A 27,435-nucleotide genomic window follows, 5' to 3' on the forward strand; every position below is an offset into this window, starting at 1 on the left:
CTTTAAAGGTCAACACCAGCACTTTGAATTGTGCTCGGAAACGTACTGGGAGCCAATGTAGGTCTTTCAAGACCGGTGTTATGTGGTCTCGGCGGCTGCCCCCAGTCACCAGTCTAGCTGCCGCATTCTGGATTAGTTGTAGTTTCCGAGTCACCTTCAAAGGTAGCCCCACGTAGAGCGCATTGCAGTAGTCCAAGCGGGAGATAACTAGAGCATGCACCACTCTGGCGAGACAGTCCGCGGGCAGGTAGGGTCTCAGCCTGCGTACCAGGTGGAGTTGGTAGACAGCTGCCCTGGATACAGAATTGACCTGCGCCTCCATGGACAGCTGTGAGTCCAAAATGACTCCCAGGCTGCGCACCTGGTCCTTCAGGGGCACAGTTACCCCATTCAGGACCAGGGAGTCCTCCACACCAGCCCGCCCCCTGTCCCCCAAAAACAGTACTTCTGTCTTGTCAGGATTCAACCTCAATCCATTAGCCGCCATCCATCCTCCAACTGCCTCCAGGCACTCACACAGGACCTTCACCGCCTTCACTGGTTCTGATTTGAAAGAGAGGTAGAGCTGGGTATCATCTGCATATTGATGGACACCCAGTCCAAACCCCCTGATGATCTCTCCCAGCGGCTTCATATAGATGTTAAAAAGCATGGGGGAGAGGACGGAACCCTGAGGCACCCCACAAGTGAGGGCCCAGGGGTCTGAACACTCATCCCCCACCACCACTTTCTGAACACGGCCCAGGAGGAAGGAGCGAAACCACTGTATAACAGTGCCCCCAGCTCCCAGCCCCTCTAGACGGTCCAGAAGGATGTTATGGTCGATTGTATCAAAGGCCGCTGAGAGATCCAGCAGAACTAGGAAACAGCTCTCACCTTTGTCCCTAGCTCGCCGGAGATCATCAACCAGCGCGACCAAGGCAGTTTCAGTCCCATGATGAGGCCTGAATCCCGATTGGAAGGGATCCAAATGGTCCGCATCCTCCAGGCGTGCCTGGAGTTGTTCAGCAACCACGCGCTCAATCACCTTGCCCAAGAATGGAAGATTTGAGACTGGGCGATAGTTGGCCATACTGGCCGGGTCTAAAGATGGTTTTTTAAGAAGTGGTTTGATGACCGCCTCTTTCAGCGGATCTGGGAATGCTCCCTCACAGAGGGAAGCATTCACCACCCCGCAGAGCCCATCGCCCAGCCCTTCCCGGCTTGCTTTTATTAGCCAGGATGGGCAAGGATCCAGGAGACTGGTGGTTGGTTTCACGCGTCCAAGCAGCCTGTCCACATCCTCGGGGGTAATGGATTGAAATCGATTCCATGCAACTTGACCAGACAGAGCTCTAGCACTCTCCCGCCCCAGCCCTGCTCCCACGGTGGTGTCTAGCTCCTTCCGAATATGAGTGATTTTATCTGCAAAAAACTTGGGGTCTTTACAAAGCCCCGGTGGTAAAGGTGGTTCCGTTAAATTACGAACCACCTGAAAAAGTCTCCTGCTACTATTTTCTGCAGATGCAATAGAGGCGGTGAAGAAAGTCTTCTTCGCCGCCGCTATCGCCACTTGGTAGGCTCGACGTTGAGCTCTAACCTGTGTCCGGTCAGATTCGGACACAGATGTACAATGATAAAGGTGTATGGCAATTAACATGTAATGTGAATTAATTGAAAATAATAAAAATTAATTTTAAAAAAAGGAATGTAACAATGAGGCAATGAAAGAGGAATCATGGCTGTGCAAAGGACACGAGTTTTGCCCTCAATTCTTTTTAGGATCTATTTTCTATGGCTTATTGTCAGCTTCCAAAGTGATCTGTGAACTCTAAGAAGGATTAAAAGGAGAATGCTTGAGCACATGCAGTCTTTTCTCTTCAGCAAGGTTGCTGTCACCCACTTAGGATCAGGCTAGGATTTCTGGAACCAAACTGCTTTTGACTTTCTCATAAGAGCCTGCATAAATTAAATCACACCCCAAGAGACCAAAACTATTCGCTGTACATTAAACCTGGGGCTGTCCATTCCGTGCAATAGCAAAAACGTTCTCAGTACATGAAGCAGAATTCTGGGCACGGTTTGCATTCTGCGTTTTCTCTGCACTTGCATGGGATCCTGCTGATGGACCCATAGCACTTGAGAAGCACCATTTCTAGGGCTGAGGAAGTAAATGTGTTTCTCAATTCAGTGCTGATCATCTAGGGTAGATTCCTGCATCTGAAACAGCTGAGCAGATAGCTGCTGAAACCCCGGTGAAAGGAGGAAAAGTAAAATTACATTATATTAAGACAATTTACAGGACAAAAATTTTAAAAGAGGGAAAGGATTTGCTGAAATAGACAATCGACCTAGAATACAAAAAAGGGAGGTGTGAGGAGGTCAAGGAAACAAGCTAATTAAAGAATAGAAAGGAGAACTGATGCTTTTTCTTTTTTCTAATTTTGTTTTTGTTTAATGGGTTTTATTTTTTTGTTCTTTTTCTTTTTTATATTGTGGTGTGTTGCTTGGTTTTTGTTTAACGTGGTATGTTTATTTTTTCTTTTTGTAATTGTTGAAACTTTAATAAATATCATTTTTAAAAAAAAAGATAGCTGCTGAAACCCCACTATTCAGGAAGCATTTTGCCGAATGGAAGAACATTCAGTGGAAGCTGGCAAAGAATCCAAAAGGAAAATCTTCAGAGTAGAAGAGGTTGAAGAAAATGAGCTATGCATAGGCCATTAGACACCTGGGTCTAGATATTTAATGGCCTGCAAAGGAAGAGCAGGAACAGGAGGAGGAAAACGGGTTTTAAACTAAAGGAAACCATGCAGTTTTGAACTTTTCGTTCGGTCTAAAGAACCTCATCAATGGAAGATGCCGTCTCCAAAGTCTGCAGAATCTTCTTTGGTGTGACAGGCCTGTTCTAGCTGAAGAATAAGACAAGGCAAAGGTAAAAAAAGAAGTAAAGGACCCCTGGAAGGTTAAGTCCAGTCAAAGGCGACCTTGGGGTTGCGGTGCTCATCTCGCTTTCAGCCCGAGGGAGCCGGCGTTTGTCCACAGACAGCTTTCTGGGTCATGTGGCCAGCATGACTAAACCGCTTCTGGTGCAACGGAACACTGTGATGGAAACCAAAGTGCATGGAAACACTGTTTACCTTCCCACCGCAGTGGTACCTATTTATCTACTTGCACTTGCATGCTTTCGAACTGCTAGGTTGACAGGTGCTAGGTTGACGCGGGTGGCACTGTGGTCTAAACCACTGAGCCTCTTGGGCTTGTCGAACGGAAGGTCGGCAGTTCGAATCCCTGCGACGGAGTGAGCTCCCATTGCTCTGTCCCAGGTCCTGCCAACCTAGCAGTTCAGAAGCATACGAGTGCAACCAGATATTAGAAAATAAATTTAAGGAACCACAGAAAGAGGGGGAAGGAAGTCAAACTTTGAAATGTTAAATTGATTGTAAAACTAATGAAATGTGTAAACTTGAAAAGTATAAATAAAAACTTTTTAAAAAAAAAATCTGGGAAAATCTGGACATATGGCAACCCATGTAGCTCAAAAACGTCAACAGAGTGTCGCTGCCTGTTCCTTCCCCTCATCACCAGCAGCTCCCCAAGGCGCTCCTCACCAGGAAAAATATGCTCAGGTAGAAGGAGGTACTGGTCCCTCCCATCTCCACACAATCCCTGCCACAGTCAAGCATTCTTTAAATGCATCAGCAGCAGGAAATAAGCTAGGGAGATAGCTGGACCGTTGGATGACAAGGGAGGCAAAGGCAGGAGAAGGAGTTTTCAGAGAAGCTGTGTTAATTCTGTCTTCACAGCAGAAGATACAGGGCAGATCCCTCAAGCTGAAACAACACACACACACACACACACACACACACACACACACACACACACTACAGTGGTACCTCGGTTTAAGAACAGTCTGGTTTAAGAACGATTTGATTTACAAACTCCACAAAACCGGAAATAGTGTCTTGGTTTGAGAACTTTACCTCAGTCTAATAACGGAATCTGAACGGTGGAAGGGCACCGGCGGCAGGAGGCCTCATTAGGGAAAGCACACCTCAGTTTAAGAACAGTTTTGGTTTAAAACGGACTTCCAGAACGAATTAAGTTTGTAAACCGAGGTACTATTGTATTAATTTTTCTGTTTTACAATTTAAAGTACTCATTTTTACATCCTTAATATATCAATGACTTCCCTCCTTTTCTTTTCATGGTTCATTTTAGCAGCGCAACAGGAAACACAGGGGAACTCAAAACGGAGCACATTCGGCTTCTGAAAAGAAGTTCAAAAACTGGAACACCTACTTCCGGGTTTGCAGCAATCGGGTTCCAAGTTGTTCGTGAACTAAGCTGTTCGAAAACCAAGGTACCACTGTACATTAAACTGATGTGTGGATGCATCGTAGGTCTTCCTGTTCATAGCAGAAGTCAGAGCACTAACTGGCTAGCTCTTGAGATGTTACAACTTCACTTCCTTCCTCTCTCTCTCACCACCCGTCACATACCTCTTGGAATTTTTATTTTTATTTTTAAGAGGTTTATGATGACTTAACTTAAAAAAAAAAGATGGAGCCCAACACTACCATGCTACTGTATCTCCTCTTTTTAAAACACACACACACACACACATAGAGAAAACTGGCTGGGTTGTTTAAAATAATGTTTGAGGTATTGACGGTCAAAAAATTAAATATGGAGGGAAGGTGGGCCACATATGAAGAGATTTGGATGGAAACTGTGATGGGATAATGAGCTGCTTGTGCGTAAAAGCTTGATCCCTCTGGGGTTTGGCTGGTCATCCAAACCGATGCACTAACGGAGCCCCCAAAGCATGACTCCGTCAGTCGCTGGTAGAATCTGACAGTGGGCGTCTACGGAATTTACGCCAACATAAAAGCTGTTTGACGGACATGCGCCTTCGTGACTCTCTGTGTGACAGTTTCCGGCGAAGGGTGGGAGTTCCCAACGGGGGTCCCGTTACCTCTCCACTACTCTCACTGGAAGCATCCCAGAGCCTCCCCTCCGCTGTGACTCCTGCACTCCCCCTGCTGGTTCCCTCTTCTGCTGCGGATTCTCTCCTATTCTCCTGGAGCCTGTCTACCACCTGTCTCTCCGATGGCAGTTCCCTGACAGAAACCAAGCAAGGGTTAAAACTTAAACCATATTGTCAGGGGTTCAGGGAGAGAGACGCAGATGAGGGAGGAGACAGAGAGTGAGGGGGAAGGATTCCAGAGTGACGAGGAAGAGGATGACAATGACCCAAGATTGTCCATGAGTCCGTCCAGTGAATCGGAGGACTCCCAAAAGGGAGCCCCTCTGGTCAAGCCAAGGGGAGCTAGAGGGGGAAGCAGTCAGGAGCAGGGAAACGAAGGGGGAACCCCCAGTGGGAGTTGGAGAGCGAGACCGGCTGCTCCGCTGGAACGGAGTGAGGGGGGAGGAGTGACCAGTGTGTCAGAAGGAGCAGAACAGGAAGCAGAGAGGGGAAGGAGATCAGGGCAAAACGTCCTGCCGGAAGGGGAGGAAAGTAGTATCGAGGGCAGTGTAACTGTCGAAGGGAAGGTCAGGAGCAACGTACGCGCGCCAAGTTCAAAATGGGAGGCACGCGGAAATGAAGAGAGTCCTGGGGAGGAGCCTGGTCCCAAAGCCCGAAGGAGGGGGGAGGAGGCGGCAGAGGATTCAGCCTCTGGGGAGTCCCGAAGGGAGAGAACACAGGGGGGCAGAAAGACCCTGCGGAAAAGGAAAGAGAGAAAGAGGTGGACCAGTACAAGCCTCTTAAACTGGTGTAGAGGCGGTACTGACTCAGAGGGGACTTCAGCGGTCTAAGCGTAACAGACGTAGAGTCACGGAGCTCGGATGTAAAGCTAATAATGTTCTTCAATAAAAGCTTTTGTACATAAGCTGGAGTGGACTTTGGTCTCTTGTGAGCTGGGACCACGGGTGACTCTGACACATATGATCAAACTGAAGGTTTATTTACAGGGTGGTTGCAATATCATCAAGTTAGTGACATATTTAATGTTGATAAGAGGAAGGTTGGTTTTAAAAACAAAAAAATCAAGATTTCAAATCGATCTGTTGGAAAGCAGAAGTAAACTTTTATCTAAGATGTACAATTTGTTGTTAGAATGGTTTACCAAAGATGAGGAAGTGAAAGAAGTGATGATAAAATGGGCACTAGACTTTGGGCACAACATTGAGTTTGATTCATGGATAAAATTGTGGAATGAAAATTTGAAATTTACAGCATGTATGGGATTAAAAGAAAATGTAATGAAGATGATGTATAGGTGGTATTTGACACCAGTAAATTTAGATAGAATGTATAGAATGAGAGATAAAACATGCTGGAAATGTAAAGAATCAGACGGTGACTTTTATCACATGTGGTGGACTCGTGACAGAGTAAAAATATTTTGGGAACTGATCTATAATGAATTTTAAAAGATGTTTAGATATACCTTCCCCAAAAAACCAGAAGCATTTTTGCTAGGTTTGATGGGAGAGGAAATTGCGAAGATAGACCAAAGACTATTTATGGATGCCACAGTTGCAGCGAGAACTTTAATGACCCAAAAGTGGAAGTTACAAGAGGTACCTACCATTGCAGTGGCAGGCGAAGATGATGAACTTTGCAGAACTCGCCAGCAGTGGCGGAGCGTGGGGGGTGCAGGGGGGGCCGGCCGCACCGGGCGCAACATCTGGGGGTTAGGGTTAGGGGGCGCAAATCCACGGGTTAGGGGGCGCAAATCCACGGGTTAGGGGGTGCAAATTACTTGCCTTGCCCTGGGTGCTGACAACCCACACTACGCCACTGCTCGCCAGACTGACTTGCAGGATTCGAGACCAGGACAATCAGAAATTCCAAAGGGACTGGAGTAAATTTATTGCATATTTGAATAATACCATAATTGCAAAAATCTGAAGACACGAGCAGGATTGAAATAAATCCTACAATGTGGACAATAGGTTAACGATTTAAACTGTGTGATTGGATCTGAAAGTGGAAAACCTACTGAAGGGAAGGAGGGAAGTCGTATGCTGAGCAGAGCAGAAAGTCTTTGTGTTTGGTATTGTAATGTCGAAAATACTGTTTAAGGAGGAAAATAATAAATATATATTTTTTTAAAAAATGTTTGTTAAAAAAACAACTGTCAGGGCTGCCTCTAGGTCCCAGCTCACAGAGAACCAACGCCAGGCTGATATTATGTACAAAAGTCTTTATTGAAGTATAGTTTCCATTTTAAAGCCAGAGCGTGCAACCCTACGTCTAGACTCTAGATCAGCGAAGTCCTATCTGAATCACTTCCCCTTCCGCACCAGTTTAAGATCCTAGCCCTGCTCCACCTTCTGCGCTGCTCTCTCCTCCTCTGGGTCCTCCTGCCCTCTGGGGCATTGCCCTTCCTGGACTCTTCCGACGCTGAGTCGCTTAGCTCCTCCCCTTGCCTCCGGCGTGCTTTAGGACCCGGTTCCCAATCCTCACTCTCTGCTGTCCCGCGCTCCTGTACATTTGAACTTGCTTCTCGCGCCAACCCAGTGACCTTTCCCCTAACCGTTACACTGCTTCTATCACTGCTTCCCTCTTCCGTGACACTGGCCGGATCTGACCTCCCCTCCGTTGTACGACTCTCCAAGGAAGGCGTGGTCAGCTCTGCCTCGTCTTCTCTCCCTGGTGAGGGAAGTACTGGTCCCGATGCCTGGGACCCTTCCCCCCACTCTGCTCTGGTGGGGAAGCTGGTCCTGATCTCCAACTACTACTCTGGGAGTCCCTGCTCCCCCCTTGCTCCTGGGGCTTTCCCCTTGGGACCCCCCTACCCCTGGCCACTGGCGCTCCCTTCTGTGAATCTTCCGATTCGCTGGAGAGGCTTATGGAATCCCTCGGACCACTGTCTCCTCCTACACTGCCCTCTGATTCCTCACCCTCGCTCTCCATCTCCCATCTTCCCTGTGCCTCTGCTCCTGAGCCCCTGACAACAACACAGAGAAGCTTTTCTTTTGGGAATTATACAGCCAGAACTACCTTAACTGTATAGAAACTTATCCATGTATGTGACCACAGCAGCAAGAATGTTACTCGCCCCAAAATGGAAAGAAGCAGAAGTCCCAGCAAAGGAAGAATGGATACAAAAACTTATGGAATATGTTGTGTATTGAGTCAAAGGATTTTATATCTGTATTATTATTGTCTGTATTTGCATTAGGGTAAAGTAACTGCCTTTTGGTTCCAGAGGGTACAGCTACTATTGGTTCATTTAAGCTGCTGTATTTGGATCCTCTGTCTTATTGGTTGCCTCCAAAAGGCAGGACTGTGATTGCCTGATATTGTTCCCTCCAAAATGTATCCTTTCTAGGTAGTTCCCTGTCCCTATAAATGTAGCTCTCCCCTCCTCAAGTTTCAGTCTTGTTGCGTTAATAAAGAAGTGTTACTAGAGAACTGTCTCCAGCATATTATGTCAAGAGAGCTGAAATCACAAACCCCACGTCACAACAACTGGCGACGAAGGTGGGATCCGGAATGCTGAGGAGCGATTAAATGCAGCCCTGCCTCAGAGTCCGGATTGTAGCTAAGAACAAGACTCACTGGCCAGCTGAGAAGACGACCCTGCCCACAGGACAATGGAGAATCCAAGGGTATTGGAGCCCTTCCAGCCATCAGAGCCCCACACGTGGGAAGACTACGTTGAACGCTTCGAGTTCTTCACAGTGGCTCAAGGGATCACCGATGCCAGCAAAAGAAGGGCCACATTCCTGAGCTACTGTGGGCCTGAGACCTTCAAGCTGGCCAAGGCATTGCTTGCCCCAGCGAAGCTAAGTGAGACATCTCTCAAAGATATTCTTGCCTGCCTAACAAGCCATTTAGTGCCTACTGAGACCAAGATGGCCCGGCGGATGGAGTTTCATAAGAGGCAGCAGCGTGCTGGGGAGTCTGTATCTGCATTTCTAGCTGAACTGCGGAAGCTCGCTCAGTACTGCAACTTCCAAGATCTGGAAGAGACTCTCCTGGATCGGTTTGTCGGTGGTCTGAGCAGCAAGAAAGCCAGAAGACGCATCGTGGCTAAAGAAGAGGTTACCCTTGCTTCAGCCTTGAAGGAGGCCACCGCCACGGAGAATTATGAAAGAGAGGAGCTTGATGCCAGTCGCAGAGCCCCTAAGCCACAGATAGAAGTTGCGCATGCCATGGACGAGCTAGAGGCTACTCCGAGCCAGAGCCCAGTTCGTGGGGTCGAGTCAGTGCGTCAGGCCTGCACAGTGCACAAAGATCACCGAGGCAGGTGCCCTGGTTGTGGCGGAAACCATGAGCGGAAGAGTTGTCGTTTCCGGGATGCTATGTGCCGGACGTGCGGAAAGACTAGAGAACTGTCTCCAGCATATTATGTCAAGAGAGCTGAAATCACAAACCCCACGTCACAACAGAATATGCAGAAATGGCAAAACTTACCAGAAAACTAAGAAATCGAGGATAACAAACTTTTTAATAAAAGAATAGAAATGGTTTATTGAATATTTACAAATTGTAAACAGATAAGAACATTGGCAGGATTATTGTAATAACCTGCAGTTTTATAAGAGTACACATTTAAAGAAGATGAATAAATGAGAAAATTACGTTAAATTGAAGAAGAAGAAGAAGAGGAGGAGGAGTTTGGACTTGATATCCTGCCTTTCACTCCCCTTAAGGAATCTCAAAGCGGCTAACAATCTCCTTTTCCCTTCCTACCCCACAACAAACACTCTGTGAGGTGAGAGAGGCTGAGAGACTTCAGAGATGTGTGACCAGCCCAAGGTCACCCAGCAGCTGCATGTGGAGGAGCGGAGACGCGAACCCAGTTCCCCAGATTACGAGTCTACCGCTCTTAACCACTACACCAAGCTGGCTCTCTGAACATGCAGAAGATATTAAAAATAAATTTAAGGAACCGCAGAAAGAGGGGGAAGGAAGTCAAGTTTTGAAATGTTAAAATGATTGGAAAATTAGTGAAATGTATAAACCTGAAAAGCATAAATAAAACTTTTTAAAAGGAAAGAAAACTGGCTGCGCTTTCCTCCCCATTGCAGGAGTTCACACAAAAGCACGCCACCAAATAAATAGTTTCTTTGCTTTTAAAACAAACAAACAAACAAACTTAAATAATAAAATATAAACTGGAACAAAAGGCAGAGTGGTAGCACCGGCAGCAAAGGGAGAGGATGTGTCACTCATTATAAATGATATAAAATACGCCACACACAGCTGTTTTGCAATCACATTCCACAAAAGCGCGGCTTTGAGGTAAGGAGTGTGGGCCGTGCACAACAAACAAGTGCAGATTTATGGAGAAGAACGCCAACTCATGTAGGAAAGGCCTTTCACCAAAGTGAAGGAAGTAGCTGCTACGGCCATCATTTCAACACCAGCAGAACGAAAAAGCTTGCATGTTTCAATGCAGACTTTTTTTAATGGTGCAGTCAAGTAAACCAAACTAAGGCATGAAACAGACACCTAAGGAAGACCTAAGCTCACCCAAACCATATTATTAGCAGTTGGCAGAAGCAACGGAGGAGGAGAGGGCAGGGAGTGTCAAGGGATTTTCCTTTGCAGGTCGAGAGTTGGAATCAAATCAAAGAACACATTCAGATGTGCTCAGACGACTTTAGGCATCAAGAGCCTCACTGACTTCAGAATGGTGTCAATAGGACGGAAGTGGTTGGCAGTCAATCGTTTCAGCTTAACTGGGTCAGCAATAGATCTATTTTGCATCGTCTTTAGTTCAGCCAGCATTCCTCCCTTCTGCCCCACAGGGAAGAAAATCCCACTCAATTTTGCACCTAAACTGAAATGTGGTATAGGGGTAAATTGAAGAAGACTAGGAACTTTGCACTTTCCTAAACTTTTAATTATCTCCCCAGCCAATCACCAAACCAGTTCTTTTCTTCTTCTTTTTTTCACGGCAGCCTGATGAAAGACAGACAGCTTCTTACTTATTGCACAATAGTTTCTAAACTGTGGTTTAAAACCAACCATTATTCTTCCCAGAATTTGGCAAGAAGAGAAATTCCTGGAGAGGTGAAGAGGCTCACCCTTTGAGAAACAGAGGAAGACACTGGCAGCCCAGACATAGTATCACATCATTTATTTTCCTTGACAGATTAATCCAGAATATCGACTTCACTTTGGTTCTTTTTGCGTTCTAATACCGATCAGAACAGTTATGGGGTTGTGTCAGCTTGGCTAAAACAACCCAAATTCTGTGCATGAATAAAATACGGACATTAAGAGCATTTATTTTGCTCTTTATAGGGACGTGGGTGGCGCTGTGGTCTAAACCACTGAGCTTCTTGGGCTTGCTGATTGGAAGGTCAGCAGTTTGAATCCCCATGATGGGATGAGCTCCCATTGCTCTGTCCCAGCTCCTGCTAACCTAGCAGTTTGAAAGCATGCCAGTGCAAGTAGATAAATAGGTACCACCCCTCTCTTCTGGGAAATGATTTATAAATGAACTGGGGAAAAATGTTTAAAATAACTATTGTTTAAAAAACCAGAGGCTTTCTTATTAGGTATAATAGGAGAAGAATAACCGAAGGATAAGAAAGTACTGTTTATATATGCGGTGACAGCAGCAAGAATGTTATCTGCCCAGGGATGGAAAGAAGAAAGAACCGCATTGAAAGAAGAATGGATAATGAGGATGATGGACTATGCCAAAATGGCAAGGCTGACTGGGAAGATCAGGCACCAAGAGGATAATAAATTCAACAAAGAATGGCATAACTTTATACAATATATTAAAGAACACTGTAAACATTTAAAAATGTTAGCAGGATTGATTTAGCACTTATAATTTAAAACAACAAAGGATAAAGTTGAAGTGTAATAGTTTAGATAAATTGAATTAGATGCAGTAAAAAAGGAAGATAAATTATGGAAGCCAAGGGAGGGGTGGGGGAAGTCTGGGGGTTCAGGGAACCCCATATATGTACTGATATGGATTATGGGTGTGTGTGTGTATGTAAAAATGTTTTTTGAAACTTTGAAAGAAAAAAAAAAGGATAAATAGGTACCGCTGCGGTGGAAAGGTAAATGGCGTTTCCGTGCGTCCAGGGGTCCTTTACTTTTATTTTTTACTTTTTTATTTTGCATATAGTCTACTATGGTGGGTGCAAGGCAAATAGTCATGCAGAGCACTGAAGCATCAATTCCTCGTGGCTCCTTGCATTGTCACCTGGGATTTCACCAATCGCTGCCTTCATGCTTTCAAAATATATCTCAGTCGTAAGCGATAGAACCCTAGACAGGATGTGGAAGGTGTTTTTGAGCAATGTCAGGCCTTGAACCAGCTTTATGCAGCTACCTACTTCCCCCAGCCTGTCCTGCACGTATGGGCTGCTCTCTTCTAGTTCAAAACAACACAGAAACCCAGCAAGGTCCATCACAAAACTGCCCTTGGGGAGAGCTGTCTTACCTTTGCTCGCTTCCTTAGTCTCCCTTTCTGATCGGAGGGTCCCCTCCTGGTTCCTTCGGTGGGACACAGAGCGCAAGTACTTCCTTAAACTCATCTTACTGCTTCTCTCCTGGGCCTTGGGCACTTTGGCTGGAGTGGAGAAAGCCCTCTGGAAGACGGATCTCTTAGCAGCAGCTCTGCTGTCTTGGGGGGCCGCCGATGCTTGTGGATGTTCATGGCTAGATTCAGAAAGCTCGGTCTCTGGCTGGCTTTGTACTCGCCTCCATTTCTGTAACTTGTCCCTGCGGCTGCTGCCGCCCCATGTCGCATGGTTCAACTCCTGTTCCTTCTCCCCATTCTGTAGAACTGTCTGCCACCTGTAGGACCTCAACAAGGACGGCGTATCTGTTCCGGACCTGTGTTTCTGGGGAGCCTCCATCTGAAAAGCAAAAGCGTAAATGCAGAAGGTTCCAGAAAAGCATCAAAAACAAAAGACCCTTGTATTCCATGCAAGGTTTCGGGATATCACAGTCAAGCTAAAAGTGAGCCCAAATTTCCCACCTTCTGGTTCTTACTGAATGGCCTAATACTCTTCCTGTCTTGGCAGTTTGACCAAAGCCACATGGTTCCCTCTCCTGAGCAGCAAGGAAACACAAGCAATACCTGCCTTCTCAGCATACTATCAAGCGTCCCTTATTTGGCGGAACAGTCCCTTATCCCAGCACCATGTCCCACTGCTGTCCCTTATTGATGAGGCTTCATTTGGCTGCTGGCTGGGCTTTCTGCCTTTGGCTTGGAGGGGCTCAGAAGTTGAACATACCTGTGCCTGGAAAATCCCTTATTTTGGCTGCTGATCCCTTATTTTTGAGGCTGCTGGTCCCTTATTTTCAAATCTGTAAGTTGACAGCTATGCTTCTCAGGGCAATTGAAAGATGCACTTTTCTCCTCCTGAAACCCAGAAGGTAGTCTTTCCCCACCAAGGAACAGTCCTTTTTAGTGGCAGGTGGATGTTGTAGCAGGGTTACCGCAGTCAAATTCCATCCCTGTCCATTCGTGGAGTGCAACTGAGAGGTTTCTGGTCCTGAGAGATGCTGCCCTGAACTGGCTGTGTTTCAGTCACAGACATGTTTCTAGCAAGGCTCCTGCGCCTTTAACAACAGGAACAGAAAATAAGATGGCAAGCCCAACTGCACCCCACACTGTCATTCTCATACCCAGACACTTCCTGTGATGAAAGAGATTGCACCGCGCAGAGTTGCTAATTGTAACTTGCAAGCTAAGCTCCTTGAGGCTTGCAGAACCTGGGAGCGGACAGTGGAGTATCAACAGAAGCCCATCTGCCTTGTCTGAAACCGTCGAGAGAAGGTTCGCCGTGCTTTGCCAAACCTCGCAGACTGTGGCCCAGCTCCAAAGAGCGATGGGTGGGGCACTGTGGGGCTTGCCTCTTGAGCAACCGGCTCTGCCCTGACCCACAGAACCTGTCCTACCACATCCCTTGTGCACTGGGAAGCCATCCTGCCCAACTCCTTGCATGGTGCCAGCCTTGGAGCAGGGATTGCTCTGAGCTGGGATTGCTGTGCATCCCATAGAGAGGACCAACCTTTCATTTCCTACCCTCCTCCCTGCTGTGGGCACTGCTTTGTTCTAGGCAGCTAGCTCCACAGCCCCGGTTTAATACTGCAGAGGTGTCCAGAGGGTGAGAATATGGGACCCACAGGAACTGGGGCAGCAGGTTCGTCTGGCACAAGTTCATCAAAAAACCACCGAAGGGAAATCCTGGCTGAGTAACACCTGCAGAGCAAAATCTTTTAGGGCATATTTGTGCAGGATTTCGTTCAGTCTCAGTTGTGCTTTCCTGGGCTCTTTGGATATACTTTTTGTTGTGCATCAGTATTTCTTTGTGCTCCTGATGGTATCAGGGCAGTTGTACACAATCCCCTTTTCAATACTGTTTCCACCTGCAAAGGTTTCGGGGGGAACATACTGCTTCCTTTGCAATCAGTGCATGCCCCATAGCTTCCTGCTGAAATTTAATCATTAGTTATACAAGCTTTTGCACCACAAATGTTCTGGTTTTTTGCCCTGCCTTTGTTGCATTTTAAAAAAATGTTTTATTTTCATATGTATCTGCCCAATCAACGGCAAGATCTGCTGCAACAAAGGGGTGCAGAGTACATCTCCCTGTCCCAATTCTGTTGCTTCTCTTCCTCGCCCCTCATTCTGCAACCCCCACTCAATAACCAGTTCCCCTTCCACCACAGCACAGAGCCATCTGCCCAGTTACCTTGGCTTCCTGCTGAGCTTCTCACCCCATCCTGCCTTCACCACTTCACTGTCTGGCTGATTTCCTCCCCTCCTCATCCTGTGCTCTGCAAGTCCCCATGTGATCTGCATCAAAGATAACAATCTCACCTCCTTCTGCCTGAGCAGCACCAAGGCTGCCTCTTACAGTGTGGGTGGCTGAAGCCATTCTCTGTCTGTCTAGCTCAGAAGGTGCACATTTGCAAAATGGGCTGCTTGGACCAGGCTCAGCCAAAGCTCTCTCCCGGTCGATCCATTCTGCCACCAGAGAGCAGGTTATACACATTTCACATCTGCATTTCTTCCTATAAGGAGCCACATGGCAACCCAGTTCAGAGCGGGCAACTTGCTGAAGGGGGCCAAGCCTTGATGTTGTTATTATTATTACTATTATTTATTAAATTCATATCCGTCCTTCATCCAAGGACCCCAGGATCGCTCTTCTCCAGACTTGTGTGTGACGAGCACACATTGAGTGGAATTTAACACCATGCTACAGTGATCATTCTTTGAGCCAGTTGCCAAACCATCTCTCCCTTCCTTATGCTATTTTGGGGGTTCTTCAGATCCTGCAGAGCTGATGTGGGAGAGGAGGGGAGAAAAGCCCTTATTGGACTAGTGGGACCTGTTGTACTGGCTATTCAGTTGAATCAAACTCATTCAGTTTTGCATCTTGCTTGTGCATCAAAGGGCTTGCCCATCCTTCTGCTTGTCTTGGGCCTAGAAAGCCCAGGTCTCGGCAATTTTCCACTTCTTTCCAAGGGAAAACCAGCTCTTTAGTGATAGGTCAGAACAAATGGCAATCTGGGGAAAACCTGAATTGCTGTTTGCTCCGATTGAGCGCTAAAGAGCAGTTTTCCTTGGAGAAAAGCAACAGGACAGGGGGGAGTGTGGATGAGCCCCCAGTGAACCAATCAGATGCTGCAAGTCCATTTTGCAGCAGTGCCAGCAAAAGTTTCCTAGGACAAATGATGCCTGCCTCCAGCATAACAGCGCAAAGAGGATTCTTAGACAATTGAACAGGTAAGACCCTGGAGCAAGGGCCAAATTAAATGCGACAGCAGGAGTTGTGATTGGATCTTCTTTGTTTTCAAAGATCAAAGTGAAGGAGCCCAAATTAGATCAGGGTCATGACACATGGGGATGTGAGCTAAATCCTCTCACCTTGTGCCATTGACCCATTCTACGTGTGTCTTTTATTTATTCGAAAAGTTTATGTGTTTTGGTGTGACCTATGGTTGACTGACTGATATTTATAAGCGACCTTTTGTCAATAATTTCCAATTGGTTCATAAACATTAAAAACAAGTTCAATAATGATAAACAATATAAACAAAACATACAGCAGATCAAAGCACAATTAGCAATGAGAGATGTCAAAATATTCATGATTTCTGAAATAATTTTATAAGGTCTAGGTGAAAAGAAAATTTTTTTTGCCTAACACCTAAATGAAAGCAAAGTTCAGAGCAGATGTTCATAGGCTGCAGCAAACTTCTTGGAACTGTGAAAGCTCTGGCATCACAGCTTTCATCAAGTGCAGAAGAGAATATGGGTGGACGATGGGACAACCAGCCTCATATAACCACCATGCTTAATTCATGTATGAAGGGGTTAAAACCGTAGAGTAAGCTCTGTCCTGTCCTGCCAGGCTTAGCTGGGTCACTTCCCCCTACCTAATGTTGTATTCAGTCAACATGAGAAGCTCATTGTGTAAAGAGGTTTGAGTTGGTTGCTTGCAGCTCAGACCACATGGCTCTCACAAGCCTCTCTTGAGTTCCTATACCAATAATTCAGGAACTTTCACCACTCTGCAACTAAGCCGGCTTAAATTTTTAACATAATTATTTATAGATTTCATTTATATACATTTCAATAGTTTAACAATAGTTCTAACATTTCACACCTCCCTTCCTCCTCTTTCTGTGGTTCCTTGCATTTATTTTATCATTTTCTGCATATTCTAAATTAACCTAACTTATTCTCCTTTTATACTTAGCCAGGTTTTATTGCCTGTGAACTTTCTGAAGCACATGAATCTGAGCTTTAGAGAGTTTATAATCAAGCAAAAATTTTAACTTACCAAACTTGTGGTCTTTTTCCTATGCCGGAAGAAGAGGGAATCTCTGGAACTCACTTTGAAGGGCATATTTTAAAGGTCTAACAGTCTATATTTCCACTGTTTGCTGCATATTTTGTGACTTTAAATCTCCACTGGTGTTTCTCCCACCAAAGAGTACTTGCCCCAGACTTGGATCTTGGCACCCAGGAATTCTCTGTTTATATCTATTTTTCCCTTGCACCAGTATGGACAACACCGGCGTCTCCGATTGGTGAGCAGTATGAAGCCTCTGGATTTGCCAAGTCTGGCTTCGACGCGAGGATCCTGGCCTTCCAGCTGCTCAGACAACACAACAGCAGCACCCGGCCTTCAGGCTTCCTCCTCATCCTTTCCCACACTCTCCAGGCCTAAACCTGAGTACTGCAGGACCAGCCCTACCACAATGGCACACGCCTAAGTTACACCCCGTTTGGATTACTGCAACATGCCTTTGAAAAGTGCTCGGAAACTTTAACCGGCTCAAAGAGCTGCAGCCAGATTGCTGCCTGGCGATGGTTATAGGAAGCAGACAACTCCCTTGTTGCAAGAGCTCCATCGGCTACCGGTCTGTGTCCAGGCACAATTCAAAGTGCCGGTTATGACCTATGAAGCCCTGCGTGGCTTAGGTCCTACCTCTCTGAAATACCATACTCCCGCATGTGAACCTGCCCTGGTTCTGAGATTCTGAGAAAGGGTCTTCTTGGTGCCTGCTCCCAGGCAACTTTGGAACTCCCTCCCTGTTTTGACTGTTTCTCTCCTTGTTGTCCCTCTGCCGACAAGGACTCTTGGGAACAGACTGCTTTTAATGAAAGGCCTGGTTTTACTGTTATTATTTGTATGGTTTTAATAGATTTTTTTTTAATATAGATAAATTCTGTCAAAGCTTAATTTTAAGAAAACAATTGCTTATTTCCTATGTTTTTAGCTCTTATTTTTATCTGTCAGCTGCCTTGAGTCCCTGCAAATATGCAATAATAAATATGCAATAAATAATAATAATAATAATAATAACAATCCACAGTGAACTGTAACCAAAGTTTATTCTTGGCTAACCACTCATGGTTTGTTTGGGGAAAACAAACCTTAAGTCCAAGTTTAGACATAACACCAAGCCAAACCATGGTTTACCTTCCCGCAGCACAGCAGTAGGGGAGGAGCCAAGCACTTTCACCCCCTAAACCACAGTTTAAAACATAGGTGAACTAACGTGACTGTTGCAATCCACATGGAAATAACATAGTGCCCTGAAAATCTGTCCCAAGTTAACACTCAAAACCAGCGGTGGAAAAACAGGAAAACAAACTCAGAGATGTGTTAAGAGAGGCATTCAAATAAGTAAAACTGAGGACCCAAGTAAGAAGGGAAGGGAAGTCAAGTATAAAAGGAATACGAATGAATCAATTTTTATTTTTGTTTTATTATTATTTATAAATACATGTTTCACCATAGGAGAACTGAGATGTTATGATGTGATTCTATGAATGTAACTTAAAAGAAACCAATGATTTGCCCAAAAAGAAGAAGAAAGAAAAATGAGTGAAATGTATAAAACTACTGAAATGTATAAACTTGAAAAGTGTAAATAAAATTTGAAAAAAAAAAAGAATTACGTCTCTCAAAGCCTGGCGCTCAAGCCTGCCTGAAAACCACATCCTCTGGTCTGGAAACATTCTTTCTAATACAAAGGCATGGGTGGCAATCCCCACAACTCTTTGGGAAGGCAAAAGCCCTCTGCAGATGTTCAGATGCACGCTGCTACTGAACAGACCACCTGCAGTAGGTCGGAGGAGCCCTCGTCCAGATTAAGCCCTGCCAAGCTGCAAGTGATGGAGAGTGCTACATCAGATAGGATACCTGACCTGTTTCTCAGAGGCCACTGACAGCAGCTAGAAAGAGCAGGTCTGTCAGTTTTCACCACAGCCATCAAATGCAGACAGCAGACTCATAATCGTACTGCCCCCCCCCCCCCCCGCCCCCATGCAGCGCAACCAGACTTACATTTGAGGACAAAGGCCTGTAATTGGAAGCAGACTTAACTCAGCGCTTCAAGCTGTTTTCCACACCAGACTGATATGAAAAGGTGTTCAATTCAGAATCAAAAAATATGTGTAGAGTCCTCTTCCCCCAACACACACACAACTGAATGCACTGCATGATTTACCTAAATTGTTGTGGTTTCTCAAAATAGCTGCGCTACTGTTTCCTCTGACAGCACTGTGGCGCTGACATAAAAGTAAAAGCTCATTATTTTCAGTGTGGATCCCAGGGCAAAGCTTCAGTCACTCCTTTTTCGCCCTTCAGCAGCAGCGCTGAGGGCCGGGCTGGCTGCAGAAAGTTCTAGACCAGCATTTCCTTTCGCCTGTATACTTGGCCCGGAAAATGTGCCGAGTGTGGATTGCAGCAGCTCGGCTGCTCACCAAAACACTGTCACCACCGTGTTATGCTGAAGAAATGCACTGGCTGCCAGTCAACTACCAAGCTAAGTTCAAGGTGTGAAAAGATATGTGCAGCTTGGGATCAGGATACCTGAAAAAACATCTCACCCCTTACATATTCAACTGATCTCTGCAGGCCTCTATCATCCCATCAGGAGGTTCAGTTCCATATACTATCATACCCTCCAAGTGTCACGATTTTCCAGGAGAGTCCTGGGATTATGAAAGCCATCCCGGCTTCTGACCTGGCCCCAGAATGTCCCGATTTTCCCTGCCATTGCCATCGCGCTCGGGGAAGAGGATGAGCCTGCGGTTGTCTCCACAGTGGCTGCAGTTGCAAAGAACTCCCTGTTGCCAACCTCCTCCCTTGGGCAACTCATAGCGGCTGCCTAAAAGTGGGTGAGGAGGAGGGGAGGCTGCCCCTGGAGAGGCCCGGGCCTCCGATTCCAAAGGGGGCCTCCGTCAGCATATATTCCCTATGCATTTTTAAAAAGCACTATTGTACAGTCATACCTTGGGTTGAATGTGCTTCGGGATGAGCGCGTTCGAGTTGCGCTCAGCAGCAACCCAGAAGTATCATAGAATCATAGAATCATAGAGTTGGAAGAGACCACAAGGGCCATTGAGTCCAACCCCCTGCCAAGCAGGAAACACCATCAGAGCACTCCTGACATATGGTTGTCAAGCCTCTGCTTAAAGACCTCCAAAGAAGGAGACTCCACCACGGAGCATGTTATTTCTGGGTTTCACTGCTTGCGCAGACACTCAAAATGACGTCACATGGATGCGCAGAAGTGCCAAAACGTGACCCGCACACACACAAACACGCAGACACGGGTTACGTTTGCTTCCAGATGCGAACGGGGCTCCGGAATAGATCCCGTTCGCATCTAGAGGTACCACTGTATATCTATATTTTCCATTTTGTCTTTATATGCAGATACGGTTCAAGCCTTGAAATAAAATTATTTGTCAGCATAACTTTCACAAAAATTATTTATATACTTACTTATTTATAAGACTTCAGTTATCCCCAGGGTAAAAAGGGGGGGGGCACATTATCTTCCTGGCCCAGGCCTCTGCCTGGCTCTGCAAGGCCCTGCAAGCCCCGTGTGATGCACTAACTTGATGGCACTAATCCACTAGCTGAAGGGGAAACCATGTGTGAAAACAGAACTTTCAGAATCAATCTATAGAGCAGGTCTTTTCTCACTTACTTTGCTTGCTAAGGCACAAACCCCTTCCTATATGCTACAGTGACCATATGGAAATCAAAAGTTTTTTAAGCTAGTCCCGCTGATCTCTCTTCTCACCCCTCGCACCCTGTCTTTTCAGGAGGCGGGGGGCATGGCAGGATTGGAGCAGTTGGGAACAGACTCTACTTTAAAAAGATTCTGTTTAAGGAGATAGCATCTTCAATTTATAGAGTGCTAATAGCCCCTGAATATGGCAATTTTGTAAGTGCAAGAATGTCCTGGGCAATGGACCTAGAAATTCACATAAAGGTAAAGGGACCCCTGACCATTAGGTCCAGTTGTGACAGACTCTGGGGTTGCAGAGCTCATCTCGCTTTATTGGCCGAGGGAGCCAGTGTACAGCTTCCAGGTCATGTGGCCAGCATGACTAAGCAGCTTCTGGCGAACCAAAGCAGTGCACGGAAAGGCCGTTTACCTTCCCGCCAGAGTGGTACCTATTTATCTACTTGCACTCTGACGTGCTTTTGAACTGCTAGGTTGGCAGGAGCAGGGACCAAGCAACGGGAGCTACCCCATCGCGGGGATTCGAACCGCCGACCTTCTGATCAGCAAGTCCTAGGCTCTGTTGTTTAACCCACAGTGCCACCCGTGTCCCTTAGAAATTCACATACCTAATGAAAAATAGCCTGCCTTGTAGTCTGACACTGAAATCAGTTTCTGTCATAATCTGGGAGTCTTCATTAAAGTTATTGTATAGGTGGCATTATGTACCAATAAGGCTATCCCGGATAGCTAAAGAAATTAGCCCCAATTGTTGGAGGAAATGTGCTGTTAAAGGTACTTATATTCATATGTGGTGGCACCTCAATAACATTAAAACTTTCTGGAGCAATGTATTTTTAAAAAATTAACTTGGTATGTAACATGATGGTTAAATTGTCTCCTGCACTGGTGCTGCTAGGAATTAAGACTCTTGATCACTCAAGGTTAGCCAAATAATGAGCTTCTAACATTTCTGTTAACACCTGCATGGATGCAGATTACCCAGATCCTGGAAGAAAGGGGAGGATCTGAACACTGAACCTTGGTATGCTAGAGTGTAGTCAGTAGTACTGGCTGAGAAACTGACTTGTTAGGTCTGAGCAACTAGAGGCAAACACAATAAATTTTCATGTTATGATACCTGGCAAATGTTTATTAAGTATATGAATTGTTTAGATCAGTGTCTCTCAACCTTGGGCCTCCAGCTGTTTTTGGACTACAATTCCCTTCATCCCTAGTTAGTAGGCCAAGTGGTCAGGGATGATGAAGGCCCAAGGTTGAGAAACAATGGTTGATCACAGAAGGAAACCACTGAATGAGACCTTTTTGAATAATTCAATGAAACTTTATTCCAGTGATACAAGTCTGTACAAATACCAGGACAAGTTTTAGTTGTTTGTTGTTGGACAATTGGGTTTTTTATTGTTGTTTTGGAAAATAAATGAAAATATTAATAAAAGAAAAAAAATGCTAATATGTTTTAAAGAAACAGATACTCTGGGAGTGTAGAGATGCTCTCGTCTCTTAGGGGGGCTGCTCCCTTCTTATGTGGTGGCTGTTGTCTGCTTCTCTTGGTGGAGGACTGTGGTGGGAGCTTCAAAATCTTCCCAAACTCAGGCTGGAGGCATCTTGTCAAGCTTCACCCACAGCTGGACAGCAAGCAGTTGAATAGCAAGAAACATCCATGACTGAAAAAGCAGGGAAGTGGAGGATTAATGTGCCACAGCCACATACAGAATAGTCTGGCTCCAAATCTGATCCATTTGTGGCTTAAGCCCCTGCCTCCTTTCAGAAGGGCTGGACGCCACCAACTTATATACCTGGGGTGTCACTTCTGAAGTGCTGACGAAGTGGTAGAACACTTGTGGATCTGAAGAGAGACAAGACGGAGGAAGAGTCTACCCACCAGGACTGGCCTGTGCAGTTTCCCACCTTTGAATGAGGAAACGTGGTTTTATGGTCTCCCTTTTTATCACTGGCCTCTTGCCATGCTGCTTGTAGGCCCTTTTGAGAACAGGCTGCCACTCTATCAGGGTTCCTTGGGCATGATCCAGTTGCTGCAGGGCTCATCTGCTGCTGTCCTCCAATTGTACAACCTGAGCGAGGCCTATGAGCTGGGGAGAGGGACCCACGACGAGGCGATGGCCTGCACAACAGTCTGGAGGGTCTCCAGTTGAGCAAGAGAAGCAGCCTTATTTGGGATCTTTAGAAACTCTCCAAGGTTGGCGAAGGACAGTTGGGATGTGCAGGAACCGCAGGTGAGAGGCCTCCATCATAAGCAGCTGTGCACAAAGAAGGCAGAAAGGGGAGGAACATCAGATAGACGCCAAATCCCACCAGAGTTCGGAAACAACACAGCTAAAGTAGGTTTTGTTTTTAAAGAAGAGTTGGGTTCTGCCTTTCAAGGAGAGATGGACTGGGAGCAATGCCCAAAGAGTCACCCTTGGTGGGGCCTTAAGGAGCTGCTTTGTCCAGTAAGATCATTGGTCTACCTCCACGCTGACTGGAAGGTGGCACTCCAGGGCCTCAGGCAGGAGTCTTTCCTTCCCAGTCCTATGTGCATGGGGGCGGGGTGCCAAACTGGGTCTTTGACCTGGGGAAAATAAAGCCTAGTTTCTCCCCTGCCTAAATACAATATAAGATTCTAGTCCTCACAGTCCCAAAGGGCTGATTTAAATGAGAACACAGGATGCTGTCTTCTACTGACTCAAACCACATTAGCACATCTAGCTCCCTATGGTTTACACTGACTGGCAGAAGCAGCTCACTAGGGGGCCTTCCCAGCGCTGCCTGGAAATGCCATCAGGGATTTTTCATGCAAAAAGACAGGCTCCACTACTGAGCAATGGCCCTTTGCCAGCCAGGACAGCATTTTACTGATGGGGGGGGGGGCAGGGAGGTGGTAATTCTCCTGCCATTTGGATGGAGACAAACCAAAAAAACTCAGAAAAATAACTGGAACACTCCCTGGGAACATGGAATTTATGAAGGTCAAAAAACCAAGGAGCATCTTTAAAAACTGCCCATGGGAGAACAAGGCTTCATAATGTCTCCCCTCTTCCCCGCTTACCTTACCTTCTGTGGCAGCAGAGGAGGCAGAAGTCCATTCTCCGGGCTTTCAACTGAGCCAAAGGTAGTTGTCCGAAGTAGAGAGATGTTTCCGATGCCAACTGATCCAAAAAAGACAGTTCTCTAAAGCAGGAAGGCATCTCTGGTGTCAACTGATCTGAAGGAGACAGTTGAATGAGCTTTTAACTGATCTCAGGATCCTTTCAAACAACTCACCTGGCTTCCTGGGAAACAAAACATTCCACAGCCCATTGTGAAGTCAGATCTTGGCCAAGACCTCACCCAATGGACTGTGGGCTCCCTCTCTCTCCCTCTCAGGCCCATATCAACACTTGGTATCTTCATCCAGCTTCCAAGCACCTGCTCTGCCCCTTGATTTACCCCTCACCAGGAGGGCCAGGGCAGCTGAATCTGGGCTTCCCTTACAGTTTTGCACCCCCAGCCTTGCATCGCTGTGGGAATCAAAGGGAATAAAGTGGGCCCTGACTGTGATCCGGTTTCTACCACCTCATGAAAACTCACCTCCCTGCCCAAAGTGTTGGCTGGCCAGCTGTTCCACCTTTAGTCATTGTGTATTATCTGTTCCAGTGGTTTGAAAGTTCTTGCCTTTTCATTTTAGGGTGTGGGCTACACCTTCTCTTTCCACCTGGCTAACTCACCACCTCTAGGCAGCTTCCAAAAAACACATTTGTACTCTCAGGGGGTCTTCCGTGGTGCTTTATTTTTACTTGAACACCCCACCTTTCCTCCAAGGAACTCGAGGTGGTATACATGATGTGCTTTCCCTGTCCAAATTATCCTCGCAATAACCCTCTGAGGTAAGCTAGGCTGCCTCCAATACTGGAAGGAGTATGAGGCTATGGTGGCTTCGAATGATGCCCCCGATACCCTGGGTTGGGGGCTGGGGAATGAGAGCTGGAGGGTGGGGGGTTCACCCTGAGGGAGCCCCAACCCCATTATTCAAAAATGGTATCCTAGACCTTTGGCAGATACGGCCAAATTTTTACAATATGAAAGTATGACAAGCAGAAACAGAAGTTACCCCAGGCCCAGATAAACTACAACACAAACTTATTATGCTTAATTCCCCTTGAAAAGGAGATGTTGTCCCTCATTTATAACAAATATTAAACTGAAATTTTTTAAAAAAGAAATGAATCTGGAAAAAGTGATCTATAACCAAAAAAAAAAAAGGATAAAAGCATAAGAGGAACTTAAGATTCTCAATCTCCCTGACAAGACGCAGAACTCTTTCTTTCACAGACAAATTATCCTCTGTTACCAAGATAGAAGAGGCTTCACGGTTGTATAGTTGAACTAGCACGATCACCATATGTTTTTAGGCACCAGGTGAAAAGGGATCTTCTATAACCAGGCCTTTGGCCTTTTAACTCTCTCTGCCCCCCGCCTGCCCCACAACATACACACACACAGTGAGAGAGATTCGGAGCAGAAGACATTGCCTCTCTCCCTCTTTCTTGCAGTGCTCTGCCTGCATTTCCAAGAAAAGGGCTGAAGGAAGAGGTGCCATGTTTGTGGGTCCACCAGCAGGCACCAAGAACAGGAGGAAGTTTTATAAAAGGGGTTTTATTTTCTCAAGTGAGGCTCACATGGTGCCTTCATTATACACCTTTAGGTGCCAAGCAAATGAGAGTAAGCTCTCCAGATGCAGGTAAGGGCCTCCTCCTCCTTGCAGATTGTGTCCACCAGCCACACATTTTGAGGCGATTTTGGCACTTCTCAGTCGGAAAGCCTTTCTTACCTATGTGTCAAGTCACCACAATTTTTTAAACAGACAATGGTGACAGCTGGTTACTTCTCTTTGCACACAGTGACACAATTTTTCATTCTGAGTGCAGAACTGATCCCAGGGTCCTCTCTCCTAAAAAGGTCCTTTGATCCACTTTCCACACTAGACAGTGAGTGGCTAGTTCTGGCCATTCATAATCAGGGTCAGGACAAACTCCTGACTAGTTACCCAATGTTATGATGATAAATCACCTTGTTTTATGTGTCCAAACCCTCCAGATGTTGCTGCTAGATTCCAACTGCCCTCCTTCCCCTACTCTATGACATCTGACATCCCGGATCTGCTGTCTAGGGCTGATAGTGTGGGAAGTTTTACTTTAGCAGAGTTAAACAATCCTCTTTATAAGTTTATGCAGCCACCAGCTTGTTGCTGAGTCGTCTGAGTTCTACTAGTAAAGATGCCTTCCTGGTTAAAAATCCCTTTGAATACATCTTAAAGAATATACACACGAATCTGATTCATGTTAATATAAAACTATTTTACTCTTAGATTCATTCAGGTTTACAGAACTGCACCTGAAGGCAGGCTTAGGTTACATAACAAGCACATAAACTATACCAGAGGGAAGCTGGTCCTGAGGTGACTGCAACTGAGCAGTTATTTTTCAAAACTACCAGCAACCGACAAACTGGTTGTCACAGCAACCGGTTAGAACATGGAGGCCGTTAGTCCTCTGTCAGAATGTTGTACTTGACTGCACCTTTACACCCCCCAGATAGGAGTTGGGGGTTGAGAAACTAATTCAAGATGCTGGAAATGCGCCCAAGGGAGGGAATACTTAAGGGTGCGGGTGTGAGCCCTGCGAGGTGGGGTATGTATTTTAGGGCTGAGTGAGCTCCTAGAAATTCCTAGTTGTGGGTGGAGAAACTGGGGCAGGGGAGCATTTTACTGATTTTTTTGGGGGGGGGGAGGAGGCAATTCTCCTGCCATTTGAATGGAGACAAATGGGGGGGGGGGAATCAGAAAATTAACCAGAACACTCCATGGGACCATGGGATTTATGAAGGTCAAATAACCAAGGAGCATCTTTAAAAATTGCCCATGGGGTAGGGGGAGAAGAACAAGGCTTCAGAATTTCTCCCCTCTTACCTTACCTTCTGTGGCAGCAGGGGAGGCAGGAGACCATTCTCTGGGCTTTCAGCTGAGCCAAAGATAGTTGTCCAAAGTAGACAGATGTTTCCAACGTCAACTGATCCAAAAAAGACAGTTCTCTGAAGCAGACAGACATCTGCAGTGTCAGCTGATGTGAAGAAGACAGTTGAATGAGCTTTTAACTGATCTCAGGATCCTTTCAAACAACTCACCTGGTTTCCTGGCAAGCAAAACATTCTGCAGCCCATTGTGAAGTCAGATCTTGGCCAAGACCTCGCCCAATGGACTGGGGGCTCCCTCTCTCTCTCTCCATCTCAGTCCCATGTCAACACTTGGTATCCTCATCCAACTTCCAAGCACCTGCCCTGCCCTTAATTTACCCCTCACCAGGAGGGCTAGGACAGCTGGATCTGGGCTTTCCTGACAGTTTCCTACCCCCAGCCTTGCATCGCTGTGGGAATCAAAGGGAATAAAATGGGCCCTGACTGTGATCCAGTTTCCAACACCTCATAAAAACTCACCTCCCTGCCCAAGGTGTTGGCTGGCCAGCTGTTCCTCCTTTAGTCATTGTGTATTATGAGTTCCAGTGGTTTGAAAGTTCTTGCTTTTTCATTTTAGGGTGTGGGCTACACCTTCTCTCTCCACCTGGCTAACTCACCACCTCTAGGCAGCTTCCAAAAAAGACATTTGTACTCTCAGGAGGTCTTCCTTGGTGCCTTATTTTCACTTGAAAACCCCACCTTTCCTCCAAGGAACTCTAGGTGGTATACATGGTGTGCTTTCCCTGTCCAAATTATCCTCGTAATAACCCTCTGAGGTAAGCTAGGCTGCCTCCAATACTGGAAGGAGTATGAGGCTATAGTGGCTTTGAAGGATGCCCCCCACACCCTGGGTTGGGGCCTGGGGAATGAGAGCTGGGGGGTTCACCCTGAGAGAGCCCCAGCCCCATTATTAAAATGGCATCCCAGAACTTTAAATGTGTAGCACAGATACGGCC

The 27,435-nt window shown here is 46.2% G+C and overlaps 1 protein-coding gene across 4 annotated transcripts in view; it reads right to left on the reverse strand.

Annotated features, from left to right (window-relative positions):
- The window catches only part of RASAL3 (RAS protein activator like 3), a 65,055-nt gene extending 40,575 nt beyond the window's left edge, over positions 1 to 24,480 (reverse strand). Inside the window, exons 1-3 of one of the 4 annotated variants that reach the window (XM_081844828.1) lie at positions 23,753 to 24,480; positions 23,543 to 23,659; positions 12,414 to 12,831 (exon numbers count right to left, since the gene is read on the reverse strand). In XM_081844828.1, coding sequence (XP_081700954.1) covers positions 12,414 to 12,831; positions 23,543 to 23,659; positions 23,753 to 23,881 — 664 coding nt within the window. In that variant the 5' untranslated portion in view covers positions 23,882 to 24,480. Of the gene's footprint in view, positions 1 to 12,413; positions 12,832 to 13,212; positions 13,541 to 14,676; positions 14,985 to 16,776; positions 17,579 to 23,542; positions 23,660 to 23,752 lie in introns of those variants that run through there. The other 3 variants (XM_081844831.1, XM_081844829.1, XM_081844830.1) reach the window with 3 other exon arrangements.
- Between the last annotated feature and the right edge of the window lie 2,955 nt (positions 24,481 to 27,435).

The sequence above is a fragment of the Podarcis erhardii genome, assembly GCF_964252035.2.
Source record: "Podarcis erhardii genome assembly, chromosome: 17".
NCBI classification, from domain to species: Eukaryota; Metazoa; Chordata; class Lepidosauria; order Squamata; family Lacertidae; genus Podarcis; species Podarcis erhardii.